This window comes from Etheostoma cragini, chromosome 15 (assembly GCF_013103735.1).
Source record: "Etheostoma cragini isolate CJK2018 chromosome 15, CSU_Ecrag_1.0, whole genome shotgun sequence".
In the NCBI taxonomy this organism is placed as follows: domain Eukaryota; kingdom Metazoa; phylum Chordata; class Actinopteri; order Perciformes; family Percidae; genus Etheostoma; species Etheostoma cragini.
The window spans coordinates 11,267,179-11,291,802 of NC_048421.1; the positions used below are offsets into that span (position 1 = coordinate 11,267,179).

The following is a 24,624-nucleotide window of genomic DNA, read 5'->3' on the forward strand; positions in this document are numbered from 1 at the left end:
TTTGCAAATGAACATATAGACAAGCCTGATGCATTGTGGGAACAAGTTCTGTGGACCGATGAGGTTAAAATAGAACTTTTTGGGCGGAATGAATAAAGGTAAGTTTGGAGAAGAAAGGGCAGAATTTATTGAAAAGAACCTCTGTCCAACTGTTAAGCATGGGGGATCAATCATGGTTTGGGGTTATATTGGGGTTATAAATACTATTATATTGTTATATTGCAGTTATTACATAATTGAAAATCTATGGATTGACCTTAAAAGAGCAGTGACTGACAGGCAGCCCAGAAATCTCAAAGAACTGGAAGATTTTTTGAAGGAAGAATGGGTGAAGATACCTCAAACAAGAATCAAAAGACTCTTGGCTGGCTACAAGGAGTGTTTACAAGCTGACCCTTTCAAACGGGGCAGTACACGGTATTAACTCTATGGGGCGCCCAAACTTTTGCACACGCCATTGTTTTTGTTTTGTTATTTTGAAAGTGTAAATGATGGAAATAAAACCTAACTTTTTGTGGCATATTATACGAATGTCTAATCTGTCATGTCATGCCTTTTTAGAGATCTTTTCTTATCTTCTTTATGCACATTAATACAAATTTTTACCTGGGGTGCCCAAACTGTAGAGCCCCACTGTAAACCTAGTTTTCCATACAACCACGTCTCCCGGTTAGATAAATATACCAGCTAGTATTTTATGCCCCTCCTCCCCCCCCCCCCCCCCCCCCCCCCCCCCCACCCCATGTGCGTGTGTGTGTGCGCACATGGGAGGGAAAGGCAGAGAGTACTTTGCGTACAGAATAAATATTGATACAAACCAAAGCAAGGGTCCAATTGATCTGTGTGAGTGTAACGGGAGCAACTGGTCTCCGTGTTGTTTGACAGCACATTTGATGTGGATGCTACTTTCTGATCTTGGTTCCCGGCAAAGTGACAGTCACAGGAGAGACTGAAGACATCCTACTGGCAAGGACACTTGAATGGTTTCTGTGGATCTGACCACAGTGCTCTCAGAGGGGGAGGATAGGTCATGAATTAGTGACTGTGAGGAAGAGGCCAAGGAAGCAGAAGAGGGGAGACTTTGCAGGGCTAATGTGTGACAGGAAGAGCTCCAGAAGGCATGCAGGAAAGAAGGAGTCATCATCACGCTCAAGTGAATCAGGGTCGCGCTCCGCAGATGCTGCTGCAGCACCAGAGGCACCCATAGTCATCCCTGATGGTAAGGAATTTGGGGTTACAGGAGAGTTGAGGTGTTAAGCCTTACGTTATCACCAGTAATAACCATGATGGTAATGGCAGCCAGGCCTCAGAACAGAAAGAGAGACTCAAATCAAGAGAATTCCTCAGACAGCTGTTGATTTGGCTATTTAGCTCCCAGCTACTTGTGCAGCAGCAGCGCCCACGTCTTTTCTCTGAGCAGCTCCCAAGTTATGACAGGAATATCCTATTTGTGGCTCTTTCTGGTTGGAAGTGGAAGTTGAGCAACTTTCACAGGAAATATATTCTCCCTGTTGACCAGTCTGCCTCCAGTGCTCTCTGTGAGAGCAACTGTGCTCTCGACATGTTTATGCGAACTTTGGTCTTTGCCGTTTTTGCTGGCTTTCTCCCATCCTTTGTTGCAGCTGCTGGTCTTAGGAGAATTTGCAGGAAATCGCATGAGAGCGAGAGAGAGAAATATCTATGTAGATTGTTGCTATTTATAAGGTTTATATTTTAAACATAAAATGTTTAAAAGTCCATTAATTGAACTATCTAGTTAGTGATTACATAAGTTACTATGCACTTTCACTATTGACAGCAGACTGGCTTTATTTAAACTGTGACCTTGGCTTTTGTTTTTGCATTGACTTGGCGATCTAGGCAGATGGACATTCTACATTATCCTGAATAGCTTTTTAGTATTGATGTAATTATCCATTATTTCTACTTTTGAACTTAGTCCTATATTTATGAAATCTTGTGTCCAAAATGTTTAGCACCAAATGTAAAGCGTTCCTTTTTATGCTATTGGATTTATGTTTCTTGACGTAAATAAAGACACATTTTAAACTATTGTCTTTTTGTCAAAAGATGTGCTATTACAACCTCAACCATTGTGTGTCCCAGGCTAACGGTAGAAAAAGCTGTCCTCCCTCACCTGCTAGGGCAGCTAGTGTCCACAAAACTAGTACATAGAAAGTAAGGAGGAATGAGGAAGGACTGGTTTTCTACATGTTCCCACAGAGCACTGTGATTAGCCCCATAAAGATAACAGCAAGAAAAATGTATGGCTGCATATAACATTGTGTGCCAAGCTGTCAAACTCTTTCCACAGACCTAAGTCTGTTGGTGTATAAGAGTGGCATGAATGTGTGTATATGCACAGTGTTGTATGTGTATTTTTTTTTTTCATTGCCATGTCATAAACTGTTCACAATAACCAGATGTAGGGACTTCTAAAGGCCTTGCAGTCTCACGTTCGACTGCACTCTTGGCATAGGATCAATTTATTATTCCAGATCAATTTATTTTTCCACCACGGTGGCATATTGGAGAACCCCCGACTTTAGTCTAAGGGTCCACGTTGGAAGAAAAGAAAGATAAAATTGAAGATAGTTTATAACATGTTTTTCTCAAAATACTTTGCCAATAGAAATCAATTTGGAGTGTCCGGTTACTCGGTGTGCATATCTGTATGGTCTCCTAATGTGATGCGCCAACCCAAAACTGCTGCAGAGAAATGCTCTCATTGGAAACTTTTTGGGGAAAGGGCAGGAACTTTAAAACCATACCTGGCAGGTGATGGCTTTGAGTCATCTATCTATCATGTCCACCACTGCTGTTTTGCCCAAACAGTTGTGACCGTGTCACACGTATATCGCGCACGTAGCTGCCTGTAGCATCCTTACCGGATGCTGATTGGTGCAGGAAAGCTGGGAGTTCAGACACAAACGCCTCAGGTGGTAGCCTGGCAAGATGGATATTCGAGTGATACGTGATCCAGAGATTCTTTGCGTGAACATGTGATAACACAAGAATACAGATGCTGTGCAAGGTAACTGGGCACCATGAATCATCAGCAGAGTCCTGTCTCAGACTCCAGATAAGATGGAGGTTTTGACTCTGACTCGGCCCCTTTTAGTCTTTCTTTGAAGGTAGGCAACGTTTTTTCTATTTTTTTTAATAGAATTGGCTTATTTTAATTTACATGGAAAATAAATGTTTAATGAACAAATATTAAGTGTGTCTGTCTGTTTGAATTGTATCGAATTGCACCAAATCGTTTCAACGTTAGGCGTTCTTGTGTTTTGCGACACAATATTGGCTGGTTTTGGGATGTTGTTTTGCTGCTTTCGTTTTACTCCTGTGTTTTCATGAGCCTTCCGGGTCCTGCTGCAGAGAAACATTCCCACATCCAATGCTGGCAACACCATAAGTCATATTGGGGATGATGAGGTGATGTCCAGTGTTTGGCCCGCTGAACATAGCATTTAGTGTGATTGTTAGAAGGGCAAATTTGCATTAATATGACCATATAACCTTTTCCCACTTTTCCCAGACTCTCCCACATGCCTTCTGGCAAACACTATCTGAGATATGACATGTGTGGCTTTCTCTTTGCCACTCTACCATAAAGCTGTTGCTTGTGAAGCTCCCGGTTAACTGTTGTTCATCACTAGTACCGGTCTTACAGTGGCACAGATTTTCCAGCTGTGTCATACTTAATCTATTTTTTTAAATGATTGAGCTTGCTGTACTCGGAGGGTGCCTTGGAGTTCTTTTGTATTCTTCCCCTGGTTGTTACTTTTTTTAGGAGCATTTTCAGCCTGTATTTTGATAGGACAGCAGAAGAGATTAAAGGGGGGAGAGAGGGGGAATGACATGCAGCAAAGGGCCGCAGGTCGGAGTCGACCCTTGGCCCGCTGCGCCGAGGAGTAAACTTCTAAATGTGGGCGCCCGCTCTACCAACTGAGCTATCCAGCCCCCCCACGGTTGGTACTTTAAAGTGAGCTTGTCATGAATTGGTTTTGAATGTCCTTTTATCTCTATTCATCATGGTTTTTGCAAGAAAAATACAGCTGTAACAGCAGTTACAGGTGTATTTAACCTTTACTTGTCACACCTGGATTTAAAAAAAGGTGATCTCTAATCATTTTTTATTGTGTGGCTTCCAAAAGCAATTACCTGCACATGTTATGATTTAGGTGTGGTATAATAACACCTAAACACGAACTAGTACTTTTTTGGACTATAAATACATTTGTAGTGATGTGTTCTAAGCTATTGGTAAACTGGTGTATTATTAGCTTAAGCAGTATCCTTTTAGATTATCCCAAATGTTAGCATTAATTTAACTCTCAAATTCCGCTAAAATTACTAACCATTTATCTTAAACACTTTCATGATTGGGGTAAAAGCAATTGTTTGGGACCCAATAACAAAGAAAGTAGCGAGTCTCAGTTGAGCAGACTTTCATGAGCTGGTCACTTAAACCTGTTTCATGCAGTATTGTGCTCTTCTCTGGGTCTTGGTGATTAGGTATGGTAACCTATTATTATACAAAATCCTATACGTCTTGACCCATGAAGACAGGGAAATTCTCTCTAATGAATATGCACTTTGTTTGTAATTACAGTGAAGGAGTTTCTTGCCAAAGCCAAAGAAGATTTCCTGAAGAAATGGGAGAATCCGGCCCAGGTAGGAGAGTGACCGAGCATGACTTGTCTCTCTGTGTAATCATCATTCATTGCTGCTATTATTTAGTCATTCTTATTATTTTTGCAGTGTTATGGTACCTTTTGCTCATAATGTCTTTAGTTTTGTGTTAGACACCTTCATGTTTTCTTTCCACATACTTGTTCACTCTTAGGCAGACTCATGTTAATCGTCCTGCCCATTAACAAATGTAGTCCTATCTATTTAAGGAGCAGTGCACCCTCTGCTGGGCTAATGTTAAACACCACTTTTTCATTTTATTTTTTTAGAATGAGAGCACCTCTAATGTAGACTCAATAAATAAATTCCAACATATCTAATTCACATCAAAACAATAGAAATTATTTTATAAATACTCGTTATTGACACACTTCCTTAAAGGTATTATTCAGGAAAAACTAAAGTAGGGCTTGTTTGTGGTATGTTGCAGGTAAGTTGTTGTTCACCCTTTTCTCTTACTGACCACCTTTTTTTTCCCCCTCAGCAAACTGCAGCATTGGACCACTTTGAGCGTTTGAAGACCTTAGGCACTGGTTCGTTTGGTCGAGTCATGCTGGTTAAACACAAAGATTCGGGCCAGCATTTTGCCATGAAAATACTTGACAAACAGAAGGTACAGTACTTATGGACATGGCTTTTAGGAGAAATACTACTTGGTAAATAAATGTTTGGCTAGGATGTTCCAGCTTGTATTGGAGAGGATTATAATGTCTCTTTTGTAGAAAATGTATTTGTAAGTAAAAGTCTTAATGAGTGTTCTAATGAGCATTTTCCTTTTTAAACTTTAAACCAGAGAGCCAGGAATAATCCATACGTGTTAACAAGTATACATCCTGGAACTGAACACAACTATAGTCAGAAGTTTGTGGGAGAATAGTATATTTATTTAACCTTCTGATCTTACAACATGTAGTTCATCACCAGTGTTGGGCAAGTTCCAAAATGTAATGCATTAGAGGTTAATAGTTACTGTCATTAGTTATATTCAATTATTACTGTCTCTAAATTGTAATGCTTTCCACTCCTTTTGCATTACTATTAAGGTATTTTCACCAAAGTAACCACAGAAGTAAGACTTGGCAGGTAGCTTGTGAATTTCACCACGAAATCAACAAAGTGTCATCTTTATCCAATTTATTACAGCATCATTTATTCATAATTTGTATTATTAATCTGAATCTGCAAAGTAACTAAAGTTATATAATAAATACTGGAATAAAACAATACTTACTCTTAAATACTTGACTCTGAGTTGTAGTGGGGTAGAAGGGGTCTTTCACTGAAAGAGTTCCCGGCTTCACGACATGTGGATGTTACGATCATGTCTGACTTAAAACATTAAGTCATGGAATTAATGGAAATACTAAGAATAACAAAAGACTATTGGCACAAGTAGTGAGCCTCTTTGTTTTTGATTTTGCATTTGTCTATAATGATGTGTGATGAGCCATTTTGACACCATATTTTGCCTGAAATAAGCCTCCATCCTGATACCTTCTAGGTGGTGAAGCTGAAGCAGATTGAACACACATTGAATGAGAAACGTATCCTGCAAGCTGTGAGCTTTCCCTTTCTGGTGCGACTGGAGCACTCTTTTAAGGTGTGCATTAAATAGTTCCTCTCTAAGCATGTTTACCTAATTTGTGTATGTGTTTTGCTTGTCAAAGTAAGACTTTGCTCATCGCCCTACAGGACTACAGTAATCTGTATATGATAATGGAGTATGTACCCGGCGGCGAAATGTTCTCACACTTAAGGAGAATCGGTAGATTCAGGTGAGTTAACTTTTAGGTAGCTCGTAAATATTTCCATTCACCACTGGTTGACTTTAAGTATTGTGCCTGATCTGTTTTGCAGTGAACCACACGCCCGCTTCTACGCAGCCCAGATTGTACTGACCTTCGAATACCTTCACTCGCTGGATCTCATCTACCGAGATCTTAAGCCAGAGAACCTGCTCATTGACCAGCAAGGTTACATACAGGCAAGGATGCATGTTTGTTTTATTAGACATCGACCATAATTAGGTTTCATTGGTCTCTCTGCTCTTGCAAGTGTGTGCTCATTTCTCAGAGCTGTATTCTCTGTTCCTCAGGTAACAGATTTTGGATTTGCAAAAAGGGTGAAGGGCCGAACCTGGACACTTTGTGGGACCCCTGAGTACCTGGCACCAGAGATCATCCTTAGTAAGGTAAGTGCCCAGCTGTGCGTGCGTGCGTGCGTGTGTGTGAGACAAAATGCTGTAAACTAAGAACCCTTTCATAAATGGAAGTGTTAAAAGTTTATTTTCATCAATTAACAAAATGCAGTGAATGAACAGAAGAGGAATCTAAATCAAATCAATATGTGGTGTGATCACCCTTTGCCTTTAAGACAGCATCAGTTTTTCTAGGTACACTAGCACAGTTTTTAAAGGAACTCTGGCTGGTAGGTTGTTCCAAATATCTTGGAGAACTAAGCACAGATCTTCTGTGGGTGTAGGCTTCCTCAAATCCTTCTGTCTCTTCATGTGATCCCAGACACACTCGATGTTGAGATCAGGGCTCTGTGGGGGTCATGCCATCACTTCCAGGACTTCTTGTTCATCTTAACGCTGAAGATAGTTTTTAAGGACCTTGGCTGTATGTGGTCCTGCTGCAGAATAAATTTACGGCCAATTAAATGCCTCCCTGATGGTATTGCATGATGGATAAGTATCTGCCTGTATTTCTCAGCATTGAGGAAACCACTACTTCTGACCAAATCTCCATCGCCGTTAGCAGAAATGGAGCCCCAAACTTGCAAGGAACAGTTTTTGGACATGTTGAAATGGGTTTTTGTTTTTTTGGCATTCATTCTATTATTTTTTTACACGTTCAAAATGAAGCCTTTATTCATCGTTTCATTTAACATGGGAATTCATTTAGGAAAACACTTCATTGTCAACATCAACTTCTGGACTGCGGTACAATTTACTGTTTATTGTTAACACTCTAATTAGGGGGAGTTTTTGTTTGAGTTCATATCTGACCGCCCTTTATTTCCTGTGTTGTCCAGGGTTACAATAAAGCAGTGGACTGGTGGGCTCTGGGAGTGCTGATATATGAGATGGCTGCTGGTTACCCCCCCTTCTTTGCTGACCAGCCTATTCAGATTTACGAGAAGATTGTATCAGGGAAGGTGAGTTCAGGGATGGCCTACCTATATAATCCTTTTTTGTTGTTGTTGTAAGTAATTTGATTGTCCCAGCACAACACAGGGCAATGTCCGTTAACAGAGGCAGTGGTGTGTCAACTAAAATGAATAAATGTCCATAATTCATACCATTGATGTATCCTGAAGTGTGAAAACAGTTTATCAGTGATGTTACATCACCGTTAATTATATAAAGAGGACTGTGGTGGTTGTGTATATCGTATATGTTATTTTGTATGTTTTTAGGCATTTTTAGAACTTTGACAGGACAGCTGAAGAACTGTAAGGGGGGGGGGGGATGACTTGCCGCAGGTTGGAGTCGAACAAGGGCCCGCTGCATTGAGGAGTAAACCTCTATATCTGGGCGCCCGCTCTACCAACTGAGCTATCCAGGCGCCCCAAAGTGTAGAAGTTAAAGGTTAATTCTCCAACAAAAAATCCTTTGCTTGCTTTGTATTAAGTGAATTCTCCCTAAGAAAACATATATTTATTTAGTTGTAAATAACATTCTCAAATACCTTTTTTTTTAAACCTTCAGATCACTCAATTTACACACTAGTGAGGTTTCTGGTTTTATTATGGAACAATTCTATTCAATTTGACGTTGAAACGATTCGATGAGGTACGATTCAATCAGAATCACTAAATATAATTTCATGTAAACACATTAATTTCCCAAATACATTTTAAATAAGCAAAGTCTATAAAAGAAGTGTTGCCTACCTTCAAAAAAATATGTTTTGTAAAAGCACCAGGGAATAGCAAAGCTAGGACATGCTTACAGTTTAACTTGAACGTAATTTGCTAGCCATGTGTAACCAAATAACAAACGCATCAGCTCAATATTAAATGACACCGCCTCCTTGCTGCTGTAATCTTAGAGACATTGACTCAAACATAGGTCCATGTTACCCAGCCATGTGAGCACTCCTTTATCACGTACAGTATTACACGAGTACATGTGAGCACAATAATAATAATGAACATTGGCACGCGACAAGCTGACTTTCATGCAAATGTAACTGAACATCTAGGAACATATGAAACTAATATAAACCTAACACACATCTATATATTGTATATGTATACCAGTCTACTCATATGTTTATGAACACACACACATGGATGGTTGACTCACAGACCGCAGCCAGTACAATTTACGATATCCACAATGTATTCCTCTCATCCCTAACTCAATAAACAAAACCTCACAGTCGGCACATCGCTAATTGGCTGATCCTTGCCTCCCAAACATGAATGACAAAGTCCTTCATCACACAAATGGTGAGGCTTTTGTCTCCATCAAACATAAACATACAGTCGTCTCTTTCAACAGCGTTACACACATCACAGTAACTTCCTTGGATTGACAGCAAAGCTTCATTTAACAGATTCGTAACATTGGAACCGGGCCATCTGCCAAATCTTGGTCCACGTAGATGGAACCAGGGATCTGTTTATCATATCATATGATCTGTTGATCATAATCGTATCTGTGATAATACAACCGGATACCGATTCATATCGGTGACACTTTACACCCCTAAAAATGATATCCATGTAAATTTACAGAAATAAAGCAGATGAAATAGGATTGTATCTTGAGATTGTAACAGCATGAAAAGCGAAATGAACAAATTTCAAAAGATAGAGGAAATAAATGGTTAAATTAAAATTGTGAAAAATAAAATAAATGTGTTTATACTAAATAAAAGTGGCATAAAATATATATCATAAATCATAGCTTAGATAACGCAGTCATGTAACATTGGTTTCCTTCCATTATCTTGCCCCTTAGAAAGAGACATTTAAATTTAAAAATTTTACTTTTGGTTTGTTTTTTGTAAAAATGTTTTATTTTAAGAAGATATAATTCCAGTAAGGATAGAAAACATGGTACGATTAAGGTCTATCCATTTCTAATTAAGATTATTTTAATTTATAAAGTACCTGGGTGTTTGTCTTGGGGGACATTGACATAACAATTACTGCACACATGTAGCATGTGAACAGACAGCACATGTACAGCAACACAGAGTCACAGATTTGTTTCACAGTTTATTAGGTACGTACACCAATGCCTTCCAGATTTTACATTCTGGCAAGTCATTTGTCAGACAGTGAATGGTATGAATCAGCCATACAGCATTCCTCGTATAAGTTAGTGTTCATTGGAGCTAACAAGTGTCCTCGGTGAAGTTGAACATTGTATCAGTTAATGCTAGGTAGGTCCTTTTTAGCATCTCCCAATTGACTGTCATCTCTGGCTTTTGTGCGTGGTCGTAACTCAAGTGGTGAGAAAAGCATAAGCTACTAATGGTAAGCAACCCTGTGGAAAGCACAATGCACCACTCATAGGCTTGCACTTAAATTAAGGTGTAGGTCAGGGTCCTGCCGTGTATTTAAAAACAATAGCATGATGTATAAAACGCTGCGGTTGAGAACACACTTTGACGCTGCTCTTACTGTTTGCAGGTTCGCTTTCCCTCCCACTTCAGCTCAGACCTGAAGGATCTGTTGAGAAATTTGCTCCAGGTGGACCTGACCAAGCGCTTTGGAAACCTCAGGAATGGAGTCAACGATATCAAGGGCCACAAGTGGTTTGCCACCACTGATTGGATTGCCATCTACCAGAGGAAGGTGAGAGGGCCAGCCTTTGTACAGTAAGAATGTGTACAAACAGAGCCCACCTCCCATTTTGAAATCGGAACAGAAGAAAAGTGGTGCTGACAAAGGAAGATGGCTTTAATGAGCATTTGGTCAGTGGAAGGGTCTTTAGTCTACATCTGTGGCTACGGGTAATTTCACACCATCTGAGCTTCCTCTGCACAGGCAATATTACATTGGAGACTAATGGGAAAATGTCTGAAACAGACAAAACAAGTGTTCCAGTTTTTTTCTTTTTTTTTAACATAAAAGCTGATTCAGTAGGATTACAGCAGCATAACTAAAGTCCATTTGACATTACAATATGTATACAAACAGAACCACATTTTTAGGTCCACATAAACTTAGGTTTATTTAAATGAAGTCTCAGTCACAGTTTTCAAAGGGTTTTACAAATGTAACATACTAAAAAAGGAGCATGTTGAAATGCCCCTGTACTGACCTTGGGCTCAGCAGGGGAAGTTGGGAAAATGCTGCACAGAGAGGGACCCCCCCACCCCCCCACCACCAGGGCAGTCAGGCATGTAGTGAGTGCTGACAGTGTGCAAACATTAAATGTTGATAACAACACACTATAAACAACACACAGAATAAACACTATGAGAACATGCGTTCAACAAGTTCGTTTTTTTCCTACATTTGAAATTCATCCTGGGAAATCTAGGAAACTACCAACTGGTAGAAATCACCAGAGGCCCCAGTATACAATTTTATCGGAAAACTTATGCCACAGTACGATATTATTGACGTTTTAAACGATTGCAAAGAATTGCAATATTCTGTAATATATTGAAATATATTTCCTTTTTTCCAACTTAACATCCTGTCCCTAAAGGAAACCTTTGTCATTTTTTTAATCTTGTTTAATTATCCGTTTGATCTAAAAAGATACATTTCTTACTAGAAAAAAAACAACTGCACCATCTAGTGGACTGAAAAAGCAATTGGTTTAATTATTCTATTACAAAAAAAATGTAAATTCTCATGTGCAATACCTGCAGTCTGGTTATTGTTACAGTGATTCCACGGAAATATTGCAATACTATGTAGTATCGATTTTCCACCAACCTAAAAAAAATGACAAAATTAGTCCTGTGATGTGTCTTTCAAGCATGCTTTCTTGATTGCATAAGGCATTTCAATCGTTTTTTAAGTTACTGTGTGCAGCTATAAATGAATATAAATTTGTTTTTAATTGTCTGTTTATCTCCTGAGGCCTATTCCAATGTCATCCAGTAGTTTATTGTCCCTGCCATGGCTGTGGTTCTTTCTATTAGACAACACTGCAACATTCTGATGATTTGGTTCTCCTGTGTTCCAGGTGGAAGCTCCCTTTATTCCTAAGTGCAAAGGCCCTGGTGACACAAGCAACTTTGATGACTACGAGGAAGAGGAAATCCGAGTCTCCTTCACAGAGAAGTGTGCAAAGGAGTTTTCTGAGTTCTAGATTCCAACCATGAGTAGTGGAGAGAGAGAGAGACAGGGTTTTAGAAAGTAAAAGGGGGTCGGAAGGAAGGAAGCGCTAGGGTGGACTGCTAACTTGCTTATTTGTAATGACGACAACAATGTAAAACCTCCCCAACGGAAAGGTAGGCAAAGTGAAGAAAGATCCAACAGAACCAGCAGTGTTGCCTTTTCTGATTGTTTCTCAACTGTTACCTATTCATTTTATTTATCCCTCTTGTGTTTGTGACAGGGGCTCGAGGAGATCAGGCATAGGTTGTGGCTGTCCAGCTATACTTGTATCTTTCTAATAGTGTAATGACATGTTTTTAGTCAGCAGGTTGAGGCATTGGTTTTCTGTTAAGGTACTGAATCTGCTAGGCTCCTTTATTTTTTTCTTTATTTTTTTTTTGAATGGGCCCTCTCCAAAAGCTTGTCAAAGAGTGATTGTTGTATCTTGTCACCCTGGTTTCCCTTCCATCTCTTCATCCTGAATCTGTCCAAGCAATACCAAGTCCAACAGATGTGCCTATCACAATGCCAACTGGTTGGAAAACTGTGTCGAAAGCATTGGTGCAGAGCTTTGGCTATGGTGGCATCAACCCTTTGTTTCCATTTGGTTTAAAGCTTGAAAACTTTCTGCGCCTACCTTTGTCTGCTAAATGTGGCATGATTATTGGGTAGATGATGCACTCACTGCTTGCAGTTAAAGCAGTGGTGACCTCTTCGATCAGAGTAAAAATGATTTATCACAGTAAACTTCATCTAGGTCTTACTCTTTTTGGGGATCTGTGAGAAATGGTAATCATGGGGTTTGCATTTAAGTCTGTCTTTCTCTTAGCTGAATTTATTAGAGCATTTTAAGAATCCTATTGGTGATCATGTTGTCCTTTTTATGTCAATCTCTGTGCTTGTGTGTTATTTAGTGCTCAAGGGTGGGTTAAAAAGCTGTGGTCTCTCAGCAACTAACATTGTGGTCACACTCCTGACTATTGTTTATTTAATTCATAGTACATTTATACATGTATATTGAGATAGGATGGAGATATTATATATATATATGTATATATATATATATGTATGTATGTATGTATGTATGTATGTATATATAATCTCCATCTATTTCAACATTGTCTCATAGCTGTGAAACTGAAATTAAGATTTCATAAATAAACAAATATAAATTCTGCCAAATTTGCAAATTGAGAACATTGCAAAGTTTTCTGTATGTAACTATGACGGTGGTGGATTTTAATACGCTAAAAAAGTAGCAAAACGTTTCAGCAAAATGTGCATGTTATTTTTGTACAATATCACTTTTAAAGAAAGATGGCAGAGCATTATGCTTTATTTGTGCTGAGGTACATGAAATTGTGGATAACATGCTTAACTATTAAAATGGACTCTCGGCTGCTCTATTTTGAAGATGGAACAAGACTCAGTTCAATGTGTCCGAAAGTTCTTCTGGGCTTTGTTCAATATTCAGTTGTAGGGAAAAAGTTTGCTGATAATTGTCACTGAACTTATGCTTCACTTTGATAATTATTTTTGTTTTTCCTTCCCATTTTCTCTTGTATATACAGTACATGTAATACCTTCAGATAGATTTGCAGTCCAATCAAATTTTTGGGACTGTTGAGATTGGAGTGTTTTCTTTCCGTTTTCCAGCTTTCTATGTAACAAATTAAACTAAGGAAGCTATCCTAAAGCTATCCCCCTTTTGCAAAGTTTATTTCTGTGGATGCAAGACAATCGCAAACCAAATCTTACTGCTGGTTTGTTGACTGAACACTTGGTTTATGGAAGGATGTTCACCCACCCACCCACCCACCCCCAACCCCACCCCTCCTCCCCTCCATAGGCCCTAGGTGCTAGACTTTGTCCATCTCACTGAAAAGCTTCTGTGAATTGTTAGATGTGCATCAATTTGTCATAAAGTCTTGTAACATGACATTTTTGAGAATGTTTTTCAACTCTAAATGATTTCTGTAGGCTTGAGTAACAATTTCCGCAGTCTCTTCTTGTAATTGAGATCAAACAGGATACCTTTTTGAATGTCTTGAATGGTCCGATGGAGATGGTTTAATACTGTTTGGAAACATAATGTGTATTTTTTAATAATACATGTTTCACTGGTGAGCTTGGTTTTCTTGCATGTGGTAAAGCAACCCAACGGCAAGACATCTCCTGGACCTGAAACTGAGTTGAGAAATCATTCTTTCCACAGCCGACAGTCTCCTACGTTGTTCAACCTTTTGATTTGTTAAAGCATCACGTTGAACAATGCAGTGGATCACCAACCAACTTGTCCAGTCTTTTGCAAATAATGAAGCACATGCCACGTCCTTTCAAATCTCCTACTTAATTGATTTGTGCTAGCTATTTGAAAGACCGTATGTAATCCTTTGAAGAGAGCACATGTAATATCTTTGGTATTTATGTTCTGACAAGTGACTAAATCAGAGTTGGTGGGTGGAGGGCATGGCCATTTGATCCACTTCAGACACTGAGGCCATCACAATGCTTAAAAATGTTTGTCTCCCATACAACACTTCTTGTCAATTGTCTTTTATTATCCTCTATCAGCTAAACACTATCAACTGCTCTGTGCTAATTTTGAGTTTTCTCCTGTTTGCCTTCTATTTTCATCAAGTTTCCACACACTTCATTCAAACATAACACTTTTTACATCTGAGATGTTTTGCGTTCATATTTTCTAGTTGTATTTTCAAAAAAAAAAAAAAAGCAAAAAAGCAAAAACAGATCATTAATCCTTTCCTCATGACCTGGGTACAGTGATTGTGTAGTCTATTGTACCTTTTGGGAAACAATACTGTATATCCTTGCCTTTGACAGTCTTAACTATCTTACCCTCTGGAGAACTTGACAGATACCCTTAGAACACAATGAGTATGTTAAAAAAAACTATACATAAAGTAATATTTTGCAAAATGTATCATTCCAATAAACTTTTACTTGTTAAGACTACTATGTCTGGGTTATGTGTAAGCTCTCTTCACCATGCACAATGTCATACTGAATTAGGCTAGTCACATTTTTTTTTTTTTTTTTACATATTTCAAGGAAGGTTTTTTACAGCTTCAGGCTGCTCATGGCTGGATCAGAGGAGCATACTTGTTGGTAGGTGAGGGGACACATTTTGTATAACTGTCCTGTCTGTTATTGTGAATGTTTTAAGAGGCTGGCAGGTGTGATTGAATAATGCAGCGTTGTGATCCTCCTGTCACAGTAAAGGGATCAAATACCAGCCAGCTTTCAGCAACCCTCTCTAAATGTATTCCCACCCTCGGTGCACTTAGTTATTAGAATTATCTTTTATCAGCATCAGTTATATGTGAAGGGCCCAGAGAGTCTTCCAATTGATTGGAAAGCAATTAAGATACAGTGAAAGACATCTTAATATTCCAGTCCATCAAAGAATGGAAAACCATTAAAGAGTGAAAAGTTATGAAAGTAACTGATAACAATGACACTTTGAAGGGCTACAAATGAGCAAGTCAATCCATGATATATGAAATGTAGATCTACATAATTAAAATACTATTAGGATAAATACTTTTAAAAATACAGTAATTTTTATACTACACAAATTAGTGGTATGTTTTATAAACAATTGAAAGATGCACGGTTTCCATTTTGTGAATTATTGGTATTTGTTCATTTAAAAAAGACGATGGTCAGTCATCGAATGTCCCAGAGTAAGCTTGATAGCTAAATTCATACTATATTTACAAAGATTAAGGTAATAAAACTTAGCAGCATCAGAAACTTAATTTGATACAGAATAGCTCTATAGTGTGTCATGTAGCCTGGGAGACAGACTGTTCCAATTTAGGGTTTTGGTTTACCTTTTTGTTAACTTTTGTGATTGTGTTTTCAATTACAATTTTGAAAAAGTTTAAATCGATCACTTTTTATTGGATTCAATAAAACAGTACTGATTTCTTAACGTGTTGGATTTTATTATCACCTCTTTTATTGTCTACTTCAATCTGCCATAGTTTGATCTAAAAATAGGGCAAAACATGAAACCCAAAAACTTCCCCGTAACACCTCTGGTGTTTTCAATTGATCTGGTGAAGTTAAGTGAAACATGGACAACATGTAGCTTTAGTTGCTACATCAGAGGCTGTATCACACTTGACAACTCTTGAAATAAATGGCCACCGTTTGCATCCATGTTGGCGCACATGTGCCCGAGTGCGTGCGCTCGTTCCTGTCCAGGTCGGCAAATTCCACCTTAAAACTCCTCTCGAGTGAAACTTTTCGCTGCAACTCTGTCGGTCCACCTTAAGCGCACACGCAAACGCAGGAGGCGTACAGTGAGGTTTCCGCTTCTCAGTTGGGCTCGGACCGCGGCTCACGAAAAACACCGTGTGTAACCGTGTGTAACGTACAAGGTTGACGCACTAAGGTAGAAAAAAAGCAAGAAAAAAGCGAATCAACCGAGCAAAAAAGATGTCTGAATCTAAGTACCGCGAGTGGATCCTGGACACTATCGACTCGCTGCGGTCGCGAAAAGCCCGGCCGGACTTGGAGAGGATTTGCCGAATGGTCCGGAGACGACACGGGTCCGAGCCCGACCGAACCTGCGCAGAACTGGAGAAACTGATTCAAGAACAAACCGTGCTGAAAGTTAACTACAAGGGTTCTATTTCATACCGAAACGCCGCCAAGGTTCAGCGGAGAAGCAGAAAAAAAGACGATGTAACGTTAACGACGGCTGCGAGAAGGAGCGCGGTGGAAGAAGCTAGTCATTCTGACTTGAGCAACGGGGACAGCGCTTTCGGTCCTGTGGACCAGGACGAGGAGGATTTGGAGGTATGTTGAGGTTATCGCGAGGAGGAATGTTTAACGAGCTCCCATCTCATTGTCATATCACATTTGGCCAAATTAACAGGTGGAGGCAAAAGCTAAGCACGGATAATGTGTGGTTTGCAAAAAAAAAACACGAATGTGTTGGCTGTACACGGGTTGTGGTGAGGGGAGTGATTTGCAAGTGCACCCAACACTGCCGCAGACGGGGAGCGGCAGTTGGACCTCACTCGAGCGCTGCCGAGGTGGAGACGAAAAAAAATATCAGAAGGTGCGTGTAGCTAGTGAGAAAGAGAGTGTGGCATATTTCACACAACGCCGGTTGAAAAGCACTTTTAATGGGTTATTCAAACGTAAAAATGGAAGACATGAAAAGTTGCCCCGTCCGGTCCGTCCTCAACAACCCGAGCCACCATTATCGGCAGTAGAAAGCGCTTTTCGAGCCCCAAACTCAGCGTTGAGCGAAGGGGAGAAAGACTACCAAGCTAGCAAGAGATGAGCAGACGTATCCCGGAAGTTGAAAAAAATGCCCTTTCAAAATAATAGCGACGAAAATACTCGCTTGCTAGTGTGGGTTTTATTTTGAAAGTATGGGCTGGAAATGTGTGTTTTCATTCTCATTGGCTTGTATGTGGGAGTGGGTGAAGAAAAAAAAAAGTCTCAAACACCGCGGATGTAGGAGCCTGATGGGGGACGTGACACATTGTTGGGTTGTTGACGAAGACAGCTATCCCAGGCAAAACACCAAATATCACCAGAGCCTACAGTCCTGACACATATTATGTCTGCCCATGACGACATTTCACCCCTTTCGTCTGGACCATTATCACTATATGTTTTGTCCCGTAAAACAGCTACCAAATCCATTTACTATCGGTGCAAAAGTACTCAAAATAGGGTTCTATTCAGTTAGTTTATGCGAGCTGCGTGTGTTTTTGAGTGATGTACGATTGTCGACGCAGTGCATAAAGTCGAACCCCTAGATCCGTTGTCGGACACGACAATCCCAGTCACGTCAGTGCTGGCTGTTGATATGGCCTCTCACGTCCCGTACAGCAGTGGCATCACTTCTCCGTGTCTGGCAACTATTTATTGAGAGTATTTTAAGATGAGACACATCACTGCAGAGTAATGAAATATGAAGGAGCCGGTATTTGAGACCTGAACTAACGTGAACCGCCTGCAAACTGTTCCGCCGGCGCTAGCTGGCGGATGCCCTATCCGATTTGGGTTAAGCTGAGATCAAATTGAGTTTGTTCTCTGAAAGACGTGTGTGTTGACTACAAAATAAAAGAGACTGCGTCGCAGGGCTTGTTATCCAGGTTTCACTTGAATACGAGGATCAGATGAAGACAGTAGACCGCGTCCGATAGCGGACTCATTTGCGTTACTCATTTTGTTCGGTACTGTAAATCTTGACCCGGTGCAAAGTCAAAGTAGACTGGTAAACGAGGCGACTGATGCTCGCTCTGGTCGAGGTGCTGCGTTGATCTGCCCGTCGAGTTAAAGCTCGTTTTGATTTTAATCTCCGGTCTGCTTTGCCGTGGCTCGGCCCCGGGAAGCGCTCCGTAATGACCAGAGACACAATGGCGAGGTCTTTACCGCGGCTCCCAACTCCATGCGCACTTTGGGGGAAATTTGAGGAAAGCCTAAAACGCCTCCCATCGGCCCTTAGTGTTTTATTGTCAATCAAGAAGGCCTCTAAAGATCGGGACGCACCGAGCACATCGGCTGTTTCATGTGAGCCGAGATGGGAATCGTGCTGGATTGATCCTCGGGGGCATGGTGTTTTTGTGACCGTGTCTCGGCGAAAGTTATGTGAAATGCAGTGCAATGGGTGAATGCCATCCAAGCGATTCTTTTTTTTTTCAGAAGCGGGGCGGGCTTTTTTAGTGCGCTCTTGTGCTCGACTGCTGGGTCTTGGACACGCAGTCGCACAAAAGGTAATATTTTACTCAGGGCGCCGTCGACAAAAAAAAGAAGAAAAAAAAGAACCCCAACGAAAGGAATCCGTGCGCTATGTCAAAACTACTTACAAGTATGCAATCACATAAGATCACATTCAAGTGTTTAACTGCGTGGAAACACGATTGTGGTTTGAGGGCTTACTGTCTGCGGAGTGAACACTGCGGAAAGGGACGAAAGCATTCAAAGGCAATAATTTACCACCACAGCGGTCACATTGCGACATCTGTATGAGCGTGTTTTCATGTGACAGCCTACATAACAGCAATGCTTTGCAGCCTTGCAGGCTTACCAGCTTTTGAAGTTGTTGTTGTTAAAGAAATAACTTAATTGTTGAAAGTGGCTTTTCTTCCACTGAGTTAAACGTTTCTAATCCCCTCAATCTTATTGTCGCCATTTGTTTAATTCTGCACCCACCCTAGGTTGTATAAACATTATATAATGCAGTCATCGTTTGGGTTCACAGTCAAAATAAATGTAATTTAAATTATATGTGGCACCTATGATTGTGTTTTGTAGGCTGACACATCTCTGGCAATGGACACAGACAGTAATGCAGATGAGGAGGGGGCTGATGAGAGCCGGGATGGGCAGGAAAGACCCTCTCCTGGCCGCGCACATAAAGATGCCTCCGTGCACTGTGCCTCTGTGCGAGCCGTCTCTGCCCCCTGCTCCCCATCTGGCTCTCGCCCTGGCCCCGGCCCTGCCTCCGGTCTGGACTCGGCCTCTTTCCAGAAGGCTGGTGAGAGACCCAGCTCCTTGCCCCCCTCCAGCCCCAGGGCCCTCACACACAATGACTGGTCCTATCATTCTGCTGTCTGCCCAGCAGAGCGCCAGCACCCAGGAATGCAGAGAGACAAAGGTATTCACACTGCTCAACACAGTTTAATATGCACACCCGACATTATGGAGCACTCAAATATTGTTTCATGTGAAAGATTTATGCTTAGTTATGCATTGGACATGAAATAGGTATGGGAACTGGATGGGTGACATGGCTGTTGACAATATCAATGTCTCAGTTAATGTAAGCTATATTGCAGCAGAAAATAATACGTTTTCATGGCTTAGCCATGTTTTCCAGCAGTAATAAGTGCAGTCATCCATCGGCTTGTTTGTACCAGTTATTCAGGTTTTATGAAGAGGAATTTTGTGCTGCATTAGTTTTGGATTAGCACTGATATTTGGCAAGAACAGTCAGATGTGATTGTATGAATGATATCAGCATGGAATGTAAAGGGTTCCCTCTGTTAGCAGCAGCCATGAAGCCAGCAATCCACTCTGCAACTACCAGCCCCGTCGCTTTAAAGACCAACGTGAAGAAAGAAGATGAAGGCAAGGCGGTGGACAGTGGCCTTTCGCCTGACCAGTTAGTACCGGACTCTGCAGCAGGGCTGGTAATTGTAATCCTTTTGTGACAAAGAATGACACATGAATGTCTCCTGCTTTTTTGATCTCTCTTCTTCACACCTGACATTTGTATGTTTCATTTCTATTGTTTGGCCAACAGGATGAGACCAGAAATGTATCTGACGGAAGACCACAGGCACTTTCTTTGCCATCTGACATCTGTGAGTGATATAGTGTCTCATTTTTTGTTTTTGTGGCAGCTGTGTAGCCTGCATCTGTTTTACAGAGAACACATTGATCACTTGCTGCTCTCTCACTTTGAGTAATGGTTTCTAACAAAACACATGTTAAAGGAATTATGTAATAACTTCTTACAGTATTTGTATGGCTGTTTGACCATTTGACCATTTTGACCAGTGCTTGCCTTAAGGTTTGCTAAAGATTTGTTGAATGCTTAACAGACTTGTCCCGCTACCTTCCAATCCAGGTGCTGCTCACTTTGACTGTTAAAGGATTTTGCTCAGAACCTGCTGGCCTTCTGCACTATTAACAACTTAGCTTGTCGAGGTGGAAATCTGTTAACAGTTCTGATATTGATGCATGATGAATTTCAGTCAAGAAAACCCCCACATGACTACGTAAAAGGCATAGAGCTGCAGAAGGGTTCTAAAAGCTGTCTAAACATGGCTTTAAATAGCTGTTTGGTCGATAATGTGTGCTTACAGAGGGCTCTTAATTAATCAGAATAGATTCATAGTTTATGGTATATATGTGTTTGTCGATAAGCAAGGAAACATACAACTATTTTTGTGTAGAAAAGATAGTAGGGCATCTTCATCTTGCTTGTGTACCAAAAGCACAATTTGTTGTGTGTGCAGTGGTATGCCCAGAGTTAATTTTGAAAATCTGAAGTGTGACTTTCTGGATTTGAATGAAAGACAAGTGGGTATAGTTTTTCCCTCCTTAGACATCAACTAACATGGCATAACAAAAATAAACACTAAAATGTTTTGTCTGAAAGATTTAAAGACGCATTTTTCAAACAAAGAAGAATGATCATTGTTAACTACATTTAATTTAATTTGAATTGAACACATTGTTTGCACAATTGAAAAAAGGTTAGAACCATGGTTCTTATATGAACCCTTCTCTTTGTTCTCACAGTAAGTCATGAATTGAGCTCCGCTTTAATTGGCCATTTCCCATTGCTGTGCATTGCATATTGCACGATGACAAGAAACAAGAGGCTTGATAGCTTTTGATGTACAATTAACATGCAAACCAGATTTTGACTCAAAGAAAATGTTGATTGGCATTGTGTTTTAGTTATTATTAAAGAAACATCAGTCAAGGCTTCTCCCGGAGCATGTCATGATATCCATTAAATCTGCGTTCATTTTGGTAATATTTTGTAATAATCCTGCTTCCATTTTGTTCACAGGTACATTAAAGAACAAGATAGATCTACCCTCTGTCACAGCAGCCGAAGACTGTCTTCTGAATGGTGGTAAAGGGGATGAAGTGTGAGTATCCTGTTAAAAAGCAAGTCATCACATTCGTCTCAAGAAATACATTTTAGCATCCCCCTCTTTGTAAAACAATTTTATACACTCTTGACTTTATTTTTTTCAGCTACTGTTTTGAATAACTAATCTACATATTTCTGCGGCACAAACTCGTGAATAATTACTGACCACACTGAAGTTCACCTACAGGCTTGAAAACAACAACAACAACAAAGTGAGACATTACTTGCTGTAGAAATGTCATGTGGTTATGTCTCTCTCCAGCTTTGTGAAGAAGGAGACGATGAGCCAGAACTTAATGCAGTGGACTGTGGCAGATGTGGCCAGTTACTTCTCAGCTGCAGGCTTTCCAGATCAGGCTGTGGCGTTTCGAACACAGGTCAGCGCACCACCGCAAAACTGCCACAGGGGGCACTATATGTACACTGAAAACCACACACTTCATCACCTGGACCCTATGGTCCCTACCCTATGTTTTTGTGTCTAAGTGACTGATAGTAACAACAATCTTTGAAATGGGGCCAATATTAAGCAAGAACGCTGCAGTCGGCAGCGGCAAAACAGACTACAATGTAAATTAATAGGGCAGTTGTCCAGCTTGTCTTTACATTCACAAGTGCTTGTTATGCAACTGACAGGCTCAGATTAATATTAAGTGTCTGTCAACGTTATGGAAAGGATTAATAAGGAGGTTGATCTTTTTGTTAAAGAGTAAGATTCTTTTTTTTAAACATAAAAACATTCGAAAAATTGCATTTGCTATACTCACCAGACTCCATGTAAATAAACATTTTAGCATCGCAAAATACACATCATTCAAAGTCAATAGAAACAAAATACAACTGTGAAAAGCTGTTTTGGGTCGTCTTTCCACTTTTCCAACCATCATAACTCAAGTTTTGGTACACAAATTCTTCACCAATTTAAAAATATCTTGGCTTTAAACACTCTAAAAGTTTTGGAGTCTGGTGGTTTTAAAGATAGTGACTTTAGAGCTGTTTCTGGTTAAACAGAAAGGTCTCAGAGATTTTAAAGGTCTATTACTGATGAATCTTTTCCATAATGTGCCAGACATTAGAATATTAATCTGAGCCTGTCCGTGGCAATACCATAGACCGTTAATATTTAATATACAGTCTTTGGGCAAACCGAGCATTTTTGTTCAGTTAAATACAAGCTGCTCAATTGCCCTATAAACGACTGCAGCAATCTTCCTTAATACCGGACTGATGTCAGAGACTGTTGTTCCCATCAGTGACTTAGACACAAAAACAGATGAAAATAGGTTGAAAAAAACGTGTGTTGAGCAGTTCAAACGTAGTTGATGCTGTGACCAGAATCACTTCATTTGTGTACACTAAGCTGTATTGTAAAGGCTTCTAGTAAGGAAAACTGGCTGTCTTAAGGTGACTAGGAAAAATCCCATAATTTTAGGTTTTCAAAATCCAATTGAACATAATTGCATTATGTGAGTCACTTAAAAGATGTATTCAGAAAATACCTTCAGAACGCTATGGGTGATGCTAACTGAGCTCTTCCCACAGGAGATTGACGGGAAGTCCCTTCTCCTAATGCAGCGCAGTGACGTGTTGACTGGTCTGTCTATCAGGCTCGGCCCTGCACTCAAAATCTACGAGCGCCATGTAAAGGTGCTGCAGAGGACCCACTTCTTGGAATACGAAGACCTCTGAGGTCGTGATTTACACGACAGACAGAAAATACTGCATTGACCCAAGCGTGAATGCAGTGCCCTCTCCCATCTCGATCCTGCCACCCACCTTCATATACACAATATGTAGGGGTGACTGGGGGGGAAAGGCTGCGGTGGAAGTAACTTTCACTGTGAGAATGACCAGAAACTGAAAGACACTCATCCTACCTCTCATTATGGTCTTTGGATTTCAATTTCTTTCTTTTTTTTACCGATTCGATTGCATTGTCAAGGGAACAGACTGGTACGGTCAGTATGTTTAAAAGTGGAGTTGTAATGACCTTTCTGCAAGAGTAATAGATGGATAAGCAGCCATTGAAGGGGACTGAGCCTTGCACCAAGTGGCCCACCCATGGGCTAATGTACCCACAGAGACATGCTGGACTGCAAAGTGCTGCGAGCAAATTGGTGTCACAGTTTTGGGTCCACAAGAGAAGGTTGGTTTGGCATTGGCTCTAAAATTTCAACCTGCATCCTCGCTCGATCTGTTATGGTACCTTTTGTGACTCCAGAACGTCTTTGTGAGTCACACAGATAAACATAAAGCACATCTGTTGTGAGTTTCCCTTTTCATTCCGTTACATGAAATGTCATCAAAGTGCTGGGGAAGTCAGATTCCTGACCCATAGCTGCTGATGTTGGATTATGTCTTCAGTGTCTCTGTAACACAGAGATATAACCAATATGATATACTACTACCTGCTGGTAAGGCAATATGTTGTTTGTGTGTGTGTGTGTGTTTTTTTGTTGTTGTTTTTTCTATCTTCTTTAGAGCTGACTGTGGTCCAATTTAATACAGTTGCATTTGGGGAACAATTGCAGATAGATGTAAACAGGAAATGTGCATAACAATGGGATTCATTTTCATACAAAAGCAAAATAAAGTAATAAACTTTAGGAAATGTTATTAAAATACTGACTATTGTTTTAAATTTAATACAGCTGGTAAGTGCCTGTTTACAGAGCAGATATCGTGATCAAATGCAATATTTTATGTTATCATCCATTTATAATTTGTCCAGTGTCTCTGTTTGTTTAATGTAAGCCAGCCTTTTGAATTGTAACATTCCATATGATGTAGTCTACATCTCTTATGTATCTCTTCCCCTTTTTATCTGTAACATTGACACTTCTTCCTGAGTCACAAATAAAGCTTGTGTCCACCTCTTCCGTCACTTATTTGCTGGTAGTTTCTTGCACTTGTATTTATAATTTGCCTAAAAACAATTGATTCAGTGGGTCAGCGTTGCCTTAAGA

The 24,624-nt window shown here is 40.2% G+C and overlaps 2 protein-coding genes and 1 long non-coding RNA gene across 7 annotated transcripts in view; 2 read left to right on the forward strand and 1 right to left on the reverse strand.

Annotated features, from left to right (window-relative positions):
• Positions 1–14,970, forward strand: part of prkacaa (protein kinase, cAMP-dependent, catalytic, alpha, genome duplicate a) — a 21,757-nt gene extending 6,787 nt beyond the window's left edge. The window contains exons 1-10 of one of the 2 annotated variants that reach the window (XM_034895320.1): positions 831–1,219; positions 4,616–4,677; positions 5,180–5,308; positions 6,197–6,295; positions 6,388–6,470; positions 6,553–6,679; positions 6,791–6,886; positions 7,732–7,854; positions 10,345–10,509; positions 11,858–14,970. In XM_034895320.1, coding sequence (XP_034751211.1) covers positions 1,093–1,219; positions 4,616–4,677; positions 5,180–5,308; positions 6,197–6,295; positions 6,388–6,470; positions 6,553–6,679; positions 6,791–6,886; positions 7,732–7,854; positions 10,345–10,509; positions 11,858–11,983 — 1,137 coding nt within the window. In that variant the 5' untranslated portion in view covers positions 831–1,092 and the 3' untranslated portion in view covers positions 11,984–14,970. Of the gene's footprint in view, positions 1–830; positions 1,220–4,615; positions 4,678–5,179; positions 5,309–6,196; positions 6,296–6,387; positions 6,471–6,552; positions 6,680–6,790; positions 6,887–7,731; positions 7,855–10,344; positions 10,510–11,857 lie in introns of those variants that run through there. The other variant, XM_034895321.1, reaches the window with a different exon arrangement.
• Positions 14,971–16,268: 1,298 nt separating this feature from the next.
• On the forward strand, positions 16,269–24,540 carry samd1a (sterile alpha motif domain containing 1a). 4 transcript variants are annotated; one of them, XM_034895343.1, is made up of 8 exons: positions 16,270–16,821; positions 19,300–19,642; positions 19,824–19,826; positions 20,032–20,177; positions 20,291–20,351; positions 21,572–21,653; positions 21,921–22,035; positions 23,201–24,540. In XM_034895343.1, the coding sequence occupies exons 1-8, from the start codon at positions 16,459–16,461 to the stop codon at positions 23,345–23,347; spliced, it is 1,260 nt and encodes a 419-aa protein (XP_034751234.1). In that variant the 5' UTR covers positions 16,270–16,458; the 3' UTR covers positions 23,348–24,540. The 4 variants fall into 4 exon arrangements, with proteins under 4 accessions (XP_034751235.1, XP_034751234.1, XP_034751237.1 ...); XM_034895344.1 differs by lacking the exon at positions 19,824–19,826 and having other exon boundaries at positions 16,269–16,821; XM_034895346.1 differs by lacking the exon at positions 19,824–19,826 and having other exon boundaries at positions 20,035–20,177.
• On the reverse strand, positions 22,125–22,552 carry LOC117958751. Its single transcript, XR_004659778.1, has 2 exons — positions 22,289–22,552; positions 22,125–22,258 (listed from the first exon to the last, which is right to left on the reverse strand). It is a non-coding gene; the product is annotated as an uncharacterized LOC117958751 (long non-coding RNA).
• Positions 24,541–24,624: the final 84 nt, after the last annotated feature.

Bases quoted from the DNA above. Each gene is read 5' to 3' on its own strand.
- samd1a (XM_034895343.1), top strand. From the start codon at position 16,459: ATGTCTGAATCTAAGTACCGCGAGTGGATCCTGGACACTATCGACTCG. The intron at 16,822-19,299 runs GTATGTTGAGGT...TGTGTTTTGTAG, and splicing joins AGGACGAGGAGGATTTGGAG to GCTGACACATCTCTGGCAAT. The intron at 20,352-21,571 runs GTGAGTGATATA...TTTTGTTCACAG, and splicing joins TTCTTTGCCATCTGACATCT to GTACATTAAAGAACAAGATA.